The sequence below is a fragment of the Typopeltis vanoorti genome, chromosome 3, assembly GCF_054136105.1.
Source record: "Typopeltis vanoorti isolate ZY-2024b chromosome 3, IOZ_Tvanoo_1.0, whole genome shotgun sequence".
Taxonomy (NCBI): Eukaryota; Metazoa; Arthropoda; class Arachnida; order Uropygi; family Thelyphonidae; genus Typopeltis; species Typopeltis vanoorti.
Window position 1 is genome coordinate 92,304,260 of NC_143551.1, and position 19,385 is coordinate 92,323,644.

Consider the following 19,385-nt stretch of genomic DNA (forward strand, 5'->3'; position numbering starts at 1 on the left):
TTCCCAAACAACTATGTCCTGCAACTTCTCAAGAAAAATATCTAACTTCTTTTTCAATCTCGCCTGCATCTCACAGACGACACTAATTCACTTATAGATTCTTTAACCTCTCATGTATGGAATTAAAAAAAAAAAAATTGGAAATTTATTTTTTGAGTTAGCTTATTCAGATTGCTTTCCTGTGTGTGTCTTCTCAGATATTAATCTGTTTTGAGCATTGTACTGATAGGATAATTGATACACCTACCTATATGGATAGGATTTTTGTAGAAAAATCAAAATTGGTCTGCTGTGATAAATTACTAAAGTGTCCCAAGAGATTAGTTAGTTATTTTCTTATTTTAAATTTTATAGGTTGGTGTTTATCATTGAGGTGGGTGAAAAATATTTTTAGTGCAGGGAGTGTCGATCCATTCAGAAAGATATCATTCATATATCTGAATTCAACTTTTGACTCTAAAGGAGAAAAATTTTCTACTCAAAGACTTGTACATGAAAGTTTGCTAATGTTGGTGACATTAGTGATCTCATAGCTGCATTTTCATTCTGTTCATAATTGTTACCTTGCCATTTGAAATAGCTTAATTGTTGAGTAGGAGTAAACAGTTTGATATTAGGCGGAAACTTTGATCTAAAGGAAAAGAGGATGGAGTAGTGGGTGAAAGATTTTCTGATCAGAACATTCTTGAAAATAGTAGCCACATCAAAACTAAGAAGCTGTATTAAATGCAATACTTTTAATTTTGTATATGAAATAATGTGCAATTCATGCGAGAAGCAACATATTCTAATAAGTGTTTTGGTGCTACTATTGCTAGTTCTTTGAAAAGTGGTAAAGAGGAGTGAACTATGCCACTAATAATGGTTATCAAATGTTGTTTATTTTTGGATCTTTGAGTCCATAAATGTGTTATGACACTTCTGAGAAGTTTAATTAATTTTGGGAGTGCACTCCATTCAACATAACTCACTTTCTATGCTACTCAATCTCTCTTTCTCTCCCCACTCCCACACTGGTTGAAATTGTTCAAAAATACATGAACAGCTTTTTCTTGCATCTTGTAAGTATCCTACTCAGTCATTAATTTTGTACTGTTAGAGCCATTAATAGATTTGAACCGCAGTGAAATTTGAATTAATAGAACTATAATGGAGTTATGACCATTGAAACCACGACCATAAGCGAACTATTTTATTTGAATTTTCTGCATCAGAAATTGTCTTTTAATGTTTTAACATATTTTGCTTTACATTTTATTTATTTAGGTTGTTTGCAAAAGATAATAAAAATGTGAAAATAAATAATATCAGTAAATATAAATATTTAGAAACAAAAAGAACACTTACTAGGAGGCACACTAAATAGCCCCGGCAATAGCCAAGTATATTTCAGAAATTTCTTGTTTTGTTTTCATTGTTTTAATCGATTCTACAAAACTGCTGATATTTCTTTTGCAGGTGGTACAGTAATTTTTTTCAAAATTAATTCTTCCTAATCACTACCAAGATCATGATTTGTAATTATTAATAACCATAGCTTCAGTTTCATTATTGAAAAATCACAATTATCTGCTAATTGCTTTAATATTTTAATTACCATATTTTTCCGTGTGACGAACCCTACTTTTTCGAACCCAAAAGTAAGAAATCAATATTTTAAACATAAAACAGAACACATTTGATATTTTTTTAAATACTGATTATTAATTAATTATCATGATGATGATACAAGGGCCATGAGACCCTTTACAGGGAGGTACGGCACCATCAGTTCCCCCCCCCCCCCCATTTTATCCGGGCTCGGAACCGGCATAGCTGATGAATCAGGCCTATGGCTGGGTCAGTATTTCTGAGTGTAATCTGTGTGTTCATGGGCCCGGTTTGCCTGCTTGTGGGATGAAAAACCTCAGATAAACTGGCGGAAAAAACCCTGCTGTCCATGCCCAAGACTGGCTAACTTGGCTATGGCTGAGGAAGAGCCTTAAGCTCCTTGCGTCGTCGACGGAAATCAAACCTAGGACACTCCTTCCCCAGGCATATGGTTGCGAAGCGCTTAGCCACTAGGCTAACCTTGCTGACTATATTGATTATTTAAATTGATTGACTTTTAACTTGAATTTTGAAGAATATGACAATCATTTATTATTTTCGGACATTTTTAGGGCTAGTGCTTAAAATATTGTTAATGCATTAACTTACCTCACCAATGAGTTGCAGACGTATGGATGCTTTCAGAGTTCTGATTGGTTTATTCAGAATCAGCCGTAAATGATGTCAATCGACAGAGTTAAGAAAGGCTAGTAATTAGCGGAAGCCTGTTCACAGAGACAAGGTACCAGCAGTTTCACCACGGCAACCGCAGGTCTCTTAACCGGTTAATCCTCCCCCCCGTATAAGACACCCCCAATTTTTGGTCTAAAAATTTTAGAAAAAAGCATAGTCTTATACACGGAAAAATACAGTACTTTTTATCTGATAATTACCTTATTGGAAAAAAAATATTAAAGTGCAGGTACATTATATAGTCATTCAGCCTATGTTTTTGCATCAACAGTTTTGCATTAACTGACAGCTGAAAAAAAACACTTTAATCTTCAGATTTTTTGGGGGGGGAAGGGGTTTGAGGGGATATTTAGCCTATTATCTTTTACTTTAGTATCACTCGTGCATTTTTTTCTTCATGTAAAATAATAATTAAAGTAAAGCATTCTTCAAAAATACTACTTAATATCAAAACAAGCGTTAAAACTATTTTTTTAAAAATATGCAGTATTTTCTTCTTTGTGGAAATTTTTTCTTTTTCAGAAAAATTACCAAATTTGAATGGCCTTTTTTTAAACAGTGCAAAGATTATTTTCTGATTATTTTTGCATCATCTGAACATTGAAAATAATTATAACAATGATGTTTATTAATATTCCTTTAGTTGTATATTATGCAAAAGGCCTAGGCAGTACATAATTTGTTTCATAAGCCTGGTTGGCTGAGTGGTTAGCATATCTGCTCTCCAGCCAAAAGGCTGCTGGTTCGAATCCCACCGTTGGCATGGATGTTTCTGATTGTGTGGGAAAATACTAGGGGTGGTGGTCATCGGTGGATGGCATTAGTGTAGATGATGAAGGTAGTTGCGGTTTGTGGACTGGTGGAGATGGAGAGTTGTAGAGTAGGTGCCCTATTTAAATTGCTCATTATAAATTCAATTCATAATGAGCAATTCTAGGAAATGGGGAGGTTACAGCCTAGAGTATAGCAAATAACAGATTCTTATGTCATACACAATGTGGGCCATAAATTTTAGGACAAAAATTATGAACAAAAAAATCAAAAACACATATGAGAAAGATAAAACATTTATTTGAAATACAATCCATTGGCATCTTTACAGGCTTTAGTGTGGTTGTACAGTTTTCAGAGAGCTGCAGAAAATTCTTGTTTGATTGTCTTTAATTCATCAGTTACAACATTTTAGATGGCTGGAACATCCACAAATTGGTGTGGTTTCATTTATTTTCAACTTGGGGAACAAAAAATAGTTCAGAGGGGGATAAATCTGATGAGTAAAGGATGGTAATGTGGGAGATATTTTTGTGTGTCAAAAAAGTGCCACACATTTGTAACTTTGTGAGCAGATGTGCATTTCCATTGAAAAGAAAACATTTTGTGACAAGAATGTGGCAGGATGAAAATGTTGAATGCATTCATCATTCCACCCCTCCAGTATGAATTCTTTGTGCGCTATTGCACTCTCAAAACATGTCTTGAGTGTCAAAAAATATATATATCAACATCATTTTGATGAGTGACTTTTGAAATCTCAATTTCTTCGGTCTGGGAGATGTCTCACCAACCCATTCAGAACTCTGTTGCTTTGCTTTAGGATCATAGACAAAACATCAACTCTCATTTCCTGTAACGATTTCATCAAAGAAATTTGATAATCGTGATAAGGTTTTCACATGATGTGACTCGATCTTCTCTTTGCTCAGCTGTCAAGGTATGGAGAACAAAACTCACAACTTCCTCTTTCCCAAATCTTCACTCAGAAGCAAAGAACAATGCTCTTAGGATGTTTGAAGCCTTCACTATCACTCATAATGTGATTTGATGATTCTTCTTTACCATCTCAGTGAGAGTGGCAATGTTTTCCTGAGATTGAGGCAATGTGGAACAGCCACTTCTTTCGTCATCTTCTACTGACTCTTCCGTCAAGAAATGATCAATACCACCTGAAGACATTAGATCGGTTCAAGCCTTATTTCTATACATCTTTTTTTTTTTTATCATTTCTAGTGTTTATGTAGCAAAAAGACCTGCTTTAAAACAAAATTTAATTGCAGTTCTCTGTTCAATTTCCATATCCATGACTTACAAAGAAAAGCACTTTACACTACACATCATAACTTGCACACTACTAAATGCAAACTAATCTCACTCTGTGGGTAGAGGGGGGGGGGATAGACATTAGTTGGTATATATTACTTTGGTATTAGTGTGTTTGCCAGTAGATTTCTCCAGTACTGTACATGCGACAAATCAAGTCCTAAAACTTATGGACCACACTGTTTATGTGCAAAGAGATTTGTTTTGTTTTCTATAAAGAAAAAATGTAGTGGGAGAAACTTAGCATTGATACTATCAAAATCACTTCAGAGAATGAATAAACAATAAAGGAAACTTAATTAGAAAAACAGCAAACTTTTCATACCTCAGACATATTGAAATTTTTCATAACTTCATTCTTCATGATTACCATATCTTCATTTTTAATGATTCTGTGATGCTGTCTGTTCACTCCCTTAATTTTTCTCACAACTCATATCTGTGGTCTTTGATCAGTTGTTTTGTTTCTAACTCAGCTCTCAGATCCATAAAGTTAAATTGGTTTGATCACTGTCTTGTAGCTACTTTAATGTTTTGACTAATTTCTGTCTTGCATATAACTTATTTGGGTGACTCCCTACCATACAATATTTGCTTACTCAGTTGCCTATTTCCGTATTTAATTTGCCATCGTCACTAAAAATTATTTCTAAATAACAGAAATGTTTTTCTTGTCATATATGTTTCTCATTTAATGTGTATCTGATGTTTTCAGTTTCTACCCATTTTTTTTTTTTTTAATTGCTGATTGTCATGTGCAGCTATTTGTTACAGCTGTCCATCACTTTAGTTAATGAATCCTGTAGACTTTTACTGAAGTTATTTAAAAGCATAACATCTTAGCAGTTAACTGTTTTCAGTGTAGAAAAAAAAAAGCAATCTTTAGGGGGGGGGAAATGAAGTTATATTATTCAAACTTCTGTTGCAATATTTTCTTTCCATCATCATCATCATGCACCTCGAGGATTTAGACCTGTTATAGCCTGTTTTCCTGGTTAGAAGCAATTAGTTTTTTTCTGATGGTATATAAGGAATTACACTTGTTTGGTCAGTCTCTCTGTTTTTGTTCTTTTAATGCAATTGTTTATTTTTCTCAGTTACGGTTCCTTCTTTAATTCTTTTATTTCACTTTTTTTTTTTTGTGATCAAATAAGGTATACTTTTCTGTTTTCTTCAAACTTCATTTCAGCTACTTTAATCTTTGGATTTTTTTTGTTTTATTATCCAAATTTCACTTCTATATAGTAGTATTGGTAAAGCTAGCATATTATAAATCTTTAAAATAATGTCTCTTTGTACTATTGGGTTAAGTTTAAACATAAAATTATTACATCTATTAGTTCTAGATGATTAAATCCTAGGTGTGTAAACTAATTAACTTATACCAAAATTTTGTTTTTACTGTTTTTCTTCTAATTGATTCTAATTCAAATCAATTATTTTGGATTTTCTGTTCAGAATAATTTCTGAAGGTAACCTTCAGAATCAGCAATTATCACCTGGTCATCAACAACAAAGGAGTATTTAAATTCTCATGAGGATTTAATACTTGAATGATTTTTTTTTTCTGTTACATTTAATTATTCTTTCATTTAAGAATATGAGAGTTATAGATAAAGGACATCTCTCCAAGATGATTATTCAGAGATCAATCATATTATATGTATTTAATTATCTTCATATATATTACATTTTCATCAATTAATGTAATATGTGTTACTAGATTGTACTCTCTTCTCTTTTCTAATATATCTTATCTAAAAACAGAAAGCTGTATCCATACATGAACATCCTTTTCTAAAACCATTCTATGCTTTCAGAATAAATCTTTTTGATTTGTTACAAAGTATATCATAATTAGAAAATTAAAAAAGTATATCATACTTGACAAGAAACTATATTATTCCTTTAATCCTTTACACAAGCATAAACAAACATTTTTCACATGAAGCTTCATGGCTAGTCTGCTTGTATAATAAAGGCTATCTTTATCGGTTGCCCCATTATCCAATAGTAACACTTCCTATTGGACTTATATATTGCTGTGCATTATGGAAAGGCTCACTACCCACAGTTTTTGATATTTATTGAGGTCTTATCAGTGGGAATTAGAAGCAATAATTCGATCCTATCAGAACTTTCACAACTATCTCTGACCTAGAGTATATTAATAATGAGATGATATGCCATTTTCTTACTTGCATATGGAAAATGTGACTTTTGCAGATACTGCTTTTAAACATAAACTTTTTTTACTTATGCTAGGGTAAAGAATTAAAACAAGAATATATAAGGAATATAGAATGTTTGAACCTCTATAATTTGTATGGTTTACTTTATTAATATTACAGGTATGATTCAGTTTATGCTACTTCACTTTTGTACCTTCTCATAGATCGGAAGGAGTGATGAGTCATGACTCTGCCTAACTTTCTAGATGAATAGCATCTGGCATAAACTTTGGCCTGACTGCATTCCAGATTCACAAGAGCATGACACTATCCTTGCGAATCATTTATAGTATAATCAAGTAAAAAAACTTTCAACACTTATTAATAAGAGCAATAACCTCTTGCATTGATTTCACTGTTAGTGTCCTAATCATCATTGCAGAGTCGGCTTCATTTTTCTCTGTGTCTTCTTTGGACAGCTGCTCAGCTAGCTCTTCTAAATCGTCTGTTGAAAGTGCTTTCACTTGGTTATACTATAAATTAAAGATGCCAAGAAATTATATTCTTGGTTTCATCCTTTTATCCAAGTGTAAGCAAATAAAGTTTGCACGTAAGTAACTTCATGTAAGTAACTTCACATCAATTGCCTTAGTATTCCATAATGCAAGGCAGATATCCTTACAGACATGTATAATGCTATGCATTATATTTAGGGCCACTATGCAGACTGTTTTTGACTTTTATTGAGGTCTTATATGCATTACTTCAACCTTGGTATCTCTTCTGGGTCTGGCTGCCACTGATGAGACCTCGATAATGGTCTAAACAGGTCAGGGTAGTGGCTCTTCCCATAATGCATAGCATTATACACATCAGTAAGGATATGTGCCTTGCATTATGGAATACTAAGGCAATTGATGTGAAGTCATTAGCTAGTCCCATATACAAGTAGCCCAGTCGTGAAAATACTTCACGTGCAAACTTTGTTTGCTTACACTTGGATAAGGAATGAAACCAAGAATATAATTTCTTGGCATCTTTAATTTATCTTATTAATAAGGGATGTGGGATCTGTAGCAATGACCCCAACTGGGAACAGAGTGCAATCATTAAGAGAGGAATTGAGACAGACTATAATGTATTATCAGAAAACTGAACAGACATTTATTCTATCTTTGTTAAAACAGTAAATTTTCTTTTTCTTAAACATTATCTTAAACATTTTACAATTTTCAGTACATAAATTTTGCAAAATAAAACATTTTTCAAGTATTTTGTGTTATATACTGAAAATCTAGGAATGGAACCAATTGTATTTACATGCTTCCTTTATATTTTTGGTTCATTTTACACTGGAAATCTCAGGAACCTAATGTATTCACATATGTTCCCATTATTTTTTTGCTTCAATTTACACTGTGTCATCAGGATATTTTCCCTTAAGGTCCTCAAATAAACTTCTTGCCCTAGCCTGTATTTTCATAAGGCTCAAAGGAACACATTTATGGATCTGGTCTTCCATCCATATCATAAGCAATTTTTCCATCTCCATTAGTGTGCATTCACGTTGTGTTGTTGTTATGGTTTTTTTCATGTTGGCTGTTCCTTTAGCATGTTCTTTTATACGCGAGGTATCCTTTACTATGATATTTACTGGCAATACTGCAAGACCGAGTTCACATGCTATACCTCATAAGCTCTGCCCACCTTCGTATTTCTTTATTATCTGTAATTTCATCTCTAAATTGATTGCAGTAAGTTTGTGGTATGGTTCACATTTTGATTCAAGGTGCATGTTTACCACCAGCCATCGTGAATAATTTTTAGAAAAAACACCAAAAACCTGCTAATAAGCACAATACTATATAGGTGCATTCATAGCAAAAGACATGTGGGAACTGGGATGATTCAGCACATGGGGCTGAGTGTCGACTTGTGTGTGTAAGAGCTGTCCGTAAATATTGTGTATCTCGAGAATTTCTTACATGAGTATGGATTTAAGTGTCTCGAGTTCATGTATCTATGTGTGGGTGTGTGCTTTTATGTTGTTTCCACCATGCATACCTGTAGTACATTTTGTACTGTGGATGGGTTCAGGAGATTATTATTATTTTTCTATTTTTATTAGGTTATATACTTTTTTGTATTTTTAATTCAATTTTTACATAGCCGAAAAACTCCTGGAGATTTTCGGCTCCTGGAGGCCACTTCTGGTCTCCAATAAGTGGGACAGTGATCTTTTAACCAGATGATGAAATTTATCTCTTTCTTAAAGACAATTACAAACATCCATGGGCATGGACATTTGTGAGATATTCCAACCTGCAGCCTGTTGGTTGGAAAGGGGTGGGGAATATTCTAACCACTTAGCCACCAGGCATTTACAGTACAGTACTGTACTCAAAATACAGTACAAAATTAGTCTGAAAACTTGAGAAAATTTTGATTCATTAACTAGCAGAAAAAAAATGAGACAAAATGGATTTTCAAGGATATGGTCTTTGATCTTTATTTATTAAATATTTTTCTTTATTGTTTAACAAAACATGAAATGAACTGAACTGTCTATAATTTAATGTACAGTGTGTGTGTATGTGTGTATATATATATGTATATGTATTTACAGTATTATATATTAGAGTGAGGTATAGTGTTTTTTCTCTCTCTCTCTTATTACAGACTCACTCCTTGTCCCTTAGGCGAGCAGTAGTAGGTCGGCAGAAAAACTTTGATGAGCTCCTTGCTGACCACCGAGCAGCAAAAGAAGCATCTGTAAAAGCAGCTAAAGCTGCTGCTGCTGCAGCAGCAGCAGCAGCTAGTTCATTACCTCAGTTTGCTAACCAAAATGAAAGTCAGTCTTCTATAGTTCAGAATTCTGAATCAAATCTAGTGCAAACCATTACGAACTGTTCAAGGTTTCATTCAGGTAATTAAATTTTTAGATTAACTGACATTAGGAATATGCTACAATTTATAGCATATTAATTATAGCATATTCTTTCTACAAGTAATGTCTTTACTTGTATAAAGTGATGTAAGTTTTCCAGCTAAATAGATTTAACTTCAAAGAATGTTTTAATTCTTATAGGAATGCAGGTATAGCTGTATTATCTCTTTAGAAAATTTCTGATTGGTTACCTTATGTTATTCTGGATTTAATCATTGAATAACTTTGTGTTTAAATAAGATATGTGAGAAAATTGCGAAAATTTTAGTTTGGAAAGGTCAGGTGCTGACCTAGTTGGCTGAGTGTTTAGTATATTCACTCTCCAGCCAAGAGGCTGTGGGTTCATCCATGTTCACCCTGCTGTGAACATGGATGTTTGTCACTGTCTTGAAAATCTATGTGGAAATGGCATCTGTGACCAACCACTTCTTGTAGCAGAAAGCTTCACGCCTAAAATCCCAAAATCTGAGGAATGGGAGCATCCATATGGCATCAATGGACTTCAGATATGAATTACTAACTAAAGGTCAGGTGTTAAAATATCTTTGATCAAAATTCTCATATAAATTTGAATGCAGTCTACTTCTATGAAGTTGGTATTTAGTAAAGTGATTTATTAAATGATGAATAAAAAAATTATTCTATGGAAAATGCTCGCTCACCATATTCTCGCCAATTTTTTTTTTCTCAAAGAGAATGTTTTTTTAGTCTGAGTTATTACAAATATATTAATATAAGAGGATGTGAATTTAAAAGAATGAAGTTCTGTAAATCAAAGCATGTCAAAAGTATGTAACTTCCAGTATAATCCATTAAAATAAACAGTTATTTAACTTCAACTTCATTGCTTTGAAAGCTTATTCCTGTTAGAGCAAAACTCATGCTGGGGAAAATAAATAAAAAAAAAGCAGCATAGAATGTTCCATTTCTGATGTCCTGTGAAAACAACTTTTTACTTTCAATGGAAAGTAATGGTAGACATGGATACATGTGATGCTAAGAACAGAATGCATTTTTTAAAGGTTTAAACTTATTATATATATTAGCACTGTGGATGGTAATATATAATGGGTGATGAATTATGTATTCTAGAGACCAAAGATAGAACTTTTTTTATCTTTGATTTTTTTGTGCCTAAGTTCACAACACAAGACAGTAATTAGAAAATAAATAATGTATTTACTTGGTTGTTGATTTCACTTCTTTTCTATGCAGAATCTTCAGAGCACAGTTTGCACAATACACAAACATTGACAATTAGTTAGTGGAAATGGTTTAAAATTGTAACAGAAAACACAAGAGACTAAAGTCCTAATTTGATGCCATCTGTTGTTGGATAAAGAGAGGTTTACAAGTATTAATTTGATCTTACATGTCTCCCTCCCAGATTTTTGGTAAATCGATACAGCCATACATGTTGAGATTTGGAATGTTTTATACCCATACTGCTGATTTCCCTAAACACTCTTTCCAACTTTTAATAACTTCCTGTAACATTTTTTTTTAAAATCTTGCATGAAGAGGTGTTCAAATTATGATCTGCCAGTCCCTACTTACCATAGCAATGGTGGTGATGTATTTCTTACATGGTTTTTCCATTTCTTAGAACTCAGCTATAGTGGTTTTCACTATAGCTGAGTTCAGTCAGAAAGAGCTTTTGTTCTACACTCTCAAAATGATCTGCCCGAGTGGCAGTGGTATGATCATCAGCACAGATAAAACATTTTGTATCTTTAGGGAGAGGCTAGTCATTTGTATAGATGTTAAAAAGCATCAGGGCCAGAACACTGCCTTGAGGGAGGCCATTCTTCTGAATCCTCCAATAACTACGTTGTCCTTGAAATTCAACAAAAAATCTTCGATTCTGAAGAAGGCATTTAGCTAGTCGAGTTGCCTTACAATCTTTCATCATTTTGTACAGTTTACTTAACAAGATGCTGTGGTTAACCATATCGTAAGCAGCAGTTAAGTCTATAAAACTACCCCTGTTATTTACAGTTCTCAAAATCATCCTCAATATATTGTGTTATGAATTTCCCAGCTCAAAAGCTGGCTTGTTTGGGAATTAGGAGTGGATCAATTATCCTTGTTAGTTTTTCGAGGATCATTCGCTTAAAAATCTTGTATAAATGACACAATAGTGAAATAGGTCTACAGTATAATTTTTGGGTTCATTTGCATCTTTCCTTGGTTTGAGAACTGCAATAACTCTAGCTCTTCTCCAAACTTTGGGTATTTTGCAGGTATTAATAAAATTGTTGAACAAATTCAGCATCCAGTCTTTGGTTGCAGGACCACATTCTTTGATTTGTTCAATACAAACTTCATCTAGATTTGCTGCTAGATTTACAAATTTTAATTGCCCTGTTATTTCTTCCATTGTAAGAGGTTTGGAGAAAGTATTTTCTTTTCCATATTCCCTCTGAAGTCCTGTCTTTTGTATTCTAACCAGATTTATAGGTTGCCACTTTTGAGAAGTTGGTGTGCTATTTGATTTGCTGAGAACATTAGAATGTGTCGAAGTTTTGTTTGGGTCATTGCTGAGGTGTCTAAGTAGCCTCCAACCTTTTTTTTTTTTTTTGGCTGCTACTCCTCATATCTATTTCATTCATTAACTTTATCCATTGTTAGCATTTTGCTTTGGATATAGATGCAACAACCTATTGTCTGCATGCTATTTCATCACTAAAAGGGATTTGTTTCAAATAAGTTGCAGTATTCTATCAGTTGAACAGTTATCTTAGGAGTTAATCCCTGGAAATTGTTAATTCTACCTTCTTCTCGGGAGTATATTCAAACACCTTCATTGAATTGGTCATAGGCCTCTGGAACTGGGTTAATATTCTTGATTTTCTCATCTAATAGGTTGGAAAATTTTTTCCAGTTTGTCTTTTTAAAATTGAAAATCTTTTTAAAATCTTCGTCTAAAGTGAACAATTTGTGGTTGAATTTCTGCTAGTAGTTGACACATTATAGGTTGATGTTGTGAATTTGGAATAGGCATACAAACATCTCTTATGCACTGGTCGGCTACCTTCTCACTCACAAAGATGAGATCTGGGTTATAGCCCCACTTCCATCTTCTGCTATAAAAGGAAGGAGGATGTTTACTATCATGGATAAAGAATAGCCAGTATGATTTAGCCATTCCAACACAGCCTCTCCATTCATATCATCTTGCAGATAACACCCAGACACTACTGTGGATATTAGTCACAATAAAGGAAGATACTTTCTGCCTGTTAAGATTGACAGGGGATTTAGAAGATCTACATTCGGGGGTTTGTAGATGGAATAGATGACAGAATTACTCAATTCTACAGTGATTATTTCTATTATTCTCCTCTGTAATAGATGTTGCGAAGATCTGAAGGGTTGGTCTAATGAAAATGGCACTACCATATTTGCTATGGGGACGTTCCACTGCCAATTTTATTCCCGGAATTTTCAGACATCATTGATATATATCTCTGTGTGTTTCTTGTATACATAGTATATTACAATTCTTGACAAAGTTTATGCAAGAGTTCTTTATGTATCGATAGACCCTCTATATTCACAGACACGATCATCATTTTAGGCTCTGATAAAATCTTATCTCATCTTCCAAGAAGCATTTTAAATAGATTAGATTAAAAGCTCTAGGCACGATAAATGCATAAAAGCTGCTGCTGGAGCAGAAGTATCAGCCGGTGTTATCACCATTGTCACGGAAGGAGCCTCTACTAAGAGGCTCCTTCCGTGTCCTCTCCCATCCAATGTGAGACCACCTCACTTATTGGAGGCCTGAAATGGCTTGAAAATTTTACACCTCTGCTGGGCACATAGTCTCGTGGTGTAATGAAAATCACTTTTGCCATGTAGAGACATTCATAAACATTCCTTTTACTATGGGGATGACTTAGCTTGACAATGAGAGTAAAGATATACTACCTGTTTGATCAGGTAGGCTGGAAAACACTTTATTTTAAGCACTTTTAATTGGGTGTTAAATACACTAATTTTATTATACACTTTTGCAAATCAGTTTGAGTGCTTATGATAAATCTAGAGTTGGATGGAATTTTGCATAAAATGCAAAATTCCATCTACTGAAATTCTGTATAACCCTTTCAGAAGTTTGTAAGTCTCAATCATATCACATATGATGAGGTTAATCATATGATCATTCCCATAATGTGCATTATGGGATGGGTCACTACCCATACTCGTTTTAACCTTTGAGGTCTCATTAGTGGGAACCAGACCCAGAGGTGATACCAGCTTGAAGTAATGCAGAAGTCATATTTTCATATACAAGTAGCCAAAAGGTGTCGCAACTTATTAAAGTACTCTGGATTAGTTGTTGGAAGTTTTTGCCAAGAAATTATATACGAGCCTCTGTATACAAGTTTCCCTGTCCTTGCTTATACTTGGATAAAGGATTCAACCAAGAATATAATTTCTTGGCATCTTTAATTTATAGTATAACCAAATGGAAAACTTCCAACAACTATCTCTAATCCAGAGTATTTTAATAACGTGTGATACCTTTTGGCTACTCTAAATGTAAATATGACTTCTGCATTACTTCAACCTCATCAGTGGGAGCCAGACCTCTGGGTCTGGCTCCCATTGATTAGACCTCAATCAGGGTCGAAACAGTCTGGGTAGTGACCCTTCCCATAATGCATAGCACTATACATGTCCATAAAGATATGTGCTTTGCATTATGGAATACTAAGGCAAGTGATGTGAATCATTAGCCTCAATATGCAAGTTGCCCTATCCTGAAAATACTTCAGGTGCACACTTTGTTTACTTACACTTGGATAAAGGATTAAACCAAGAATATAATTTCTTGTCATCTTTAATTTAATGACATCATCCTTATGCATATTGGTATTCCTTCCACATCGTCCTTTTCTTATAAATCTCTTGTTTAATTACATTACATATCAATTTCATTCATACTCTATTTATTCTTCAAACTCTATGGACACATTCTGATATCTCATCATTTAAATATTTTTTAAACGCTTCTCACACACTGCCGATATCCTTCCCATTCAACAACTGATACCATGATGCAGAACCCAACATACTCCTCAAGTCATAATTTCCTGCTTTGTAGTTCAGCATGTAACCTTTTCTTAAAAGAATATTCATAAACTTATTTGCTTTCCAAGTGAGTACTGCTTGATCACTGTCACCAGCTGAAGGCAAAATAGTTAAGTCTTTAACTGACCCCCCCCCGACACTATAATCAGATCTGACACTCTTTGACCACGAGTTCCTTCTGTCAGATGCTGCTTGAGGAAGTTGTCAATAGCTCAATAAATTCAGTTTCATTCTTCTCATGCAATTTCTCAGCTACCCAATCAATATTTGGATGATTAAAGTCCCCCATTAGCATCCATAGTCTTTATTTGTTGATGCATTTCTTCGTCACTAGCAACCGATCCACCAGGTCTGTAACAGCATCCGACTATATATTTGATCTTGTTAGACTCCACCTCACACCAGAAGGCTTAAAACCACTGCCACATGAAAATCTTACTAGTTGCAGTCATAGTTCTCAACACTAACTGGATTCAAGTAATCTGATATTAGCAGCACACTCCTTCCTCTCCTATCCTTTCTGAACTTTTTCCCATTTGATGTTGTGCAGGGTATCCAAGGCATGTTTGACTATACCTGACTGACCATAATTGTGGTGACAGATGTATTTCTTGTGTTCTCCAAGTTAGATGTTAGCAGATTTCCCAGCTTGTCCATAATATGACAAGTTACATGAACAGGAAAATTTGTAAACACCTGGAATGGAGAGTAGAGAAGAGGGAGTAGATGTTTAGGAGAGTGAATAAAACTGCCAATTTCAAATGAAGTGTGAAAGCAGTGTAGATATAATATTTCTTTCAAGTTCTGGCTGCAGTACCAGATTTGATCAAATACCTTGAAATATCAAGAGTGACCACAAGTTTCTCTCCATCTTTTTCCATGGCTTGTATCCAAGGTGGACAAGGTTAGTGTGGAAGAGGTCTACTATAGAATGAGAATGGCAAAATTCCTGTGGATGATCACTAATTTACTGGTGGGTCTCTAGATGGCGAAGAAGCTGGTTGTTGATAACATTTTTCATCACTTGAGGTGATGACAATGGGACCTTAGTTTGATGGATGCCTGTTATCTTTGCCTTTTTAGGGACAAATTGGATAAAAGCTTGCTATCACATGCTGTTGGGTTGATGCCATAATTCTGAATTTACTGCAATGGCAATATTTCATCTACCCAACAGCATTTACCTTGTCATTGTCAAGTCTGTTACAGAGGCCTGAACTTAACTATCATCTTATAGTCTTCCTTGCAGTTGAGTTACTAGCTTCTTCTCTGGACATTCAGCATGTGTTATGGTAGATGGCTTATCTTCTTCGATTACTTTACCAATGCTGGAGTATCCCAGGACCCTGTACTTAATCCCTGCCTCAGTAATTTATTCACATTTTATAAAGGGACAACAGAATTAGATAAAGGAAATGGCTACACCATGATACTGCCATACTTTGCAAAGGCATTTGACAGAATACCACATGGAAACTATTACATAAGTGGAAGCAAATGAGAATGGATATGAGTCCTGTGGCAGGGATAGTTGGGGGGGGGACAGCTGATAGACATTTGGAGGGTGATGTATGGCGAATCAAGGCAAATGAGTGACTAGTGGAGTGCCCTAGGGCTCTATATTAGGACCACTACTCTTTAATTTGTATTTTAATGATATAGCAGACGATTTGAAGTGGGGGGAGGACATTCAGTTGTTTGCTGATGATGCAAAACTAGGGAGAGCAATAGTTGATAAAGGTGATGTAGACATCTTACAAGATGATTTAAATAAATTTGCAGTGTGGGCAAAGGACAATGGTTGTCAATTTAATGTTGTAAAATGTAAGGTAATTTCTTGAGATGAAAAGATTACACACTTCATATCATATTGATGGTACTGGTTTATAGGAAATTGATGAGGCTAGGGATCTTGGGATGATATGATGGTGGATAGATTTGAATTTCAGAGGACATATTGCAAGAGTTGACAAAATTGCTCATAGGATTACTTGGATGCTGAAGAGCACATTGACAAGTAAAGATAGGGAGGTTATTATTCCTCTTTATAAGACTATGATTCGGCCATGTTGACTACTGTGCACAGATTTGGTCACCTGCATTTCTTGGGATTGGGAGGTTGTGGAGAGGATTCAGAGAAGAGTGACCAGGCTGGTGACAGGTCTTTGGAATGTTCCATATGAGGACAGATTGAGGGTATGTGGGTTGCAGAGTTTAACTGACCTGCAGAAGAAAGGGAATATGATAGAAACTTATAAGTTACTAAAGGGATACTATAAGATTGACACAGAGGAAATTTTTCAGTATTTGGGGAGTAGGAGGGAAAACGAGAGGTCACACTTGAAGCCGTCTAAGAGTGTGGTTAGTAAGGGTGTGGGGAGTAGGTTATTTTCTCAGAGAGTGGTGAATGAGTGGAATGGGTTGCCAGAGGCAGTTGTGCCCCAACAGTGAATAGGTTTAAGAAGATATATGACAGGTGTTGTGTTAATGAATAGAGTGGATCTCCCACAATGAGTCTTTTGACTCCATGGACTTCCCATATAAATAATAATAATTATGCTTGTCCATAAAGATACATGCCTTGAATTATGTGATACTAAGGCAATTGGTGTGAAGTCATTAGCCTCCACGTACAAGTAGCCCTGTCGTGAAGTTACTTCACATGCAAACTTTGTTTGCTTACCCTTGGAAAAAGGATGAAACCAAGAATATAATTTCTTGTCATCTTTAAACCTTGCAGCACATTCCTGCTTCCTTCTCAGAATTCTTGACCACACATGGTAATGATGTGCTGTAAGTTTTGCAACCCTTCTTGTGTGAGAGTTGATATAAAAAAAGAATCCTCCTTAAAATACTAACAATTCTATGAAATGATATTTGCATGTTGTGCACATTTTTATGGGCTGGTCACATATTTTGTTACTATTGTAAGGTAATAAAGTATATGCATATACTTTGTTTTCTTTTATGATCCCTTCTCAAACAAGTTCACTATAGAAATGGAATTAATATTTCTACAATATTGACTTGCATATTTCTCAACTATATTTCTGTGTATAGCATTATTAAAACATTAATGCTCTTAAAGAAATGCAATCAGCATTAAATAGTATGAAGAAATTTACTAAATATGATGCATTACACAAGAAATGGAAAATATTAATCAGTGCTATTAAAATCATAATTGTACAAGCATGCTTTCTGTAGTTAATGATGTATATGCACAGGTGAATTTAGGACCTACTCAAACTGATTGAAATATTGGAAATTATTATAGTTAATATTTCAGCCAAAATTAGTTTAACATAATAAAATGTGCAAATAAGGTGTTATTGCTTTTCCTAAAAAAAATTGTTATCTAGTAGTCATGAATTAATTTGGTTCAGAATTTTCTTGATTCATTTATCCAGTTTTTGTTCCACAATATGTTTGTGATATTAATAATGAAATGCATCAATAGATTGCACATTTTTTTACATCTGTCTACACTTACTGTGTCATCACTATTTAAAATTTCCCATATTAACTATTTTTGTTTGCAATTTTTAGCTAGTCACTTATTTTCTGAAAGCAAACTTTTATTTTATACAGATACCAGCCACTAAATTAGAAGCTTTTATTTTACATCTAGAAATGCAACTGGCAATACTGATCCTCTTCAATTCCCTATGCATAGCTTGGTGAGATATGGGTTGGGAACAGACTTCATTGAACTCTGAAAGATCCTTTGTGTTTCCCAATGTGATCAACACTGTTGTTGATTATTGACCAGCAGCATTAATAAACTAGACAACTAAACATGTTCTAGACAACTAAATAGTTCTCTAGAACATGTGATGATGCACATGAGCAAGTATTTTGCATATTATTAATTTTACTCCAAGACCTCATGGAGTCAAAGACTCATCTGGAAGGTCCTTTTATCACATGCACAGCTCATCATACTGTGCCTTGAACACATTCAAACTCCTTGTAGACACCAAACTCTCAGGCAAGGCATTCCAATCATTCACAACTCTGCACGAAAAAAACCTGCCTCTCACTCCCCTACTCACACCCTCTTTATACAGTTTCCAGGGGTGACATCTGGTTCTCTCCTGATCTCCCACTATTTTCTGTAGAAATTCTCCAGCATTGATCCTATAATATAATAGGATCAAAGGGAGATATAATAGAGACCAACTTGTTGGTCTCTATTATATCTCCCCTTTTGAAAGTTTATTTTTCACTTGGTTAGACTATAATAAATTTAGCTTAATCCTTTATCCAAGTGTGAGCAAACAAAGTTTGCACCTGAAAATATCTTCAGGACTGAATATGGTGTTGTACTACCTTACCGGAGTAGGTAGTACAACAACAGGCAACTCGTAGCAAAGGTGGAGCATTTGCATTATGGGAGATACTGGGATAGGAATCTTGGTAGCTTGCTCCACCTTTGCTACGAGTTGCCTGGTGTTATACTACCTACCCCAGTAAGGTAGTACAATACCATATTCAGTCCTGAACATATTTTCAGGCGCAAACTTTGTTTGCTCACACTTGGATAAAGGATTAAACTAAATTTATTATAATTTAACCAAGTGAAAAATAAGCTTTCAACATATTTCTCTAAATCCAGAGTAATTTAATAAAAAAAAAAAAAAGGGGCACACCTTTTGGCAACTACTATAGGTAAAGATGACCTCGCTATTGCTTCTGCCTGGTATCTCCAACTCTTGGCCTAGCTCCCACTGAAGAGATCTCAATAAAGGTCGAAACTAGTCTGGGTAGTGGCCAATCCCTTAATG

At 34.6% G+C, this 19,385-nt stretch overlaps 1 protein-coding gene across 1 annotated transcript in view; it reads left to right on the forward strand.

Moving 5' to 3' along the window:
* The window catches only part of LOC150108384 (uncharacterized), a 399,479-nt gene that overhangs the window by 222,798 nt on the left and 157,296 nt on the right, over positions 1 to 19,385 (forward strand). The window contains exon 6 of the mRNA XM_090390735.1: positions 9,231 to 9,477. Within this exon, the coding sequence (XP_090246861.1) occupies positions 9,231 to 9,477 (247 nt within the window). The remainder of the gene's footprint in view (positions 1 to 9,230; positions 9,478 to 19,385) is intronic.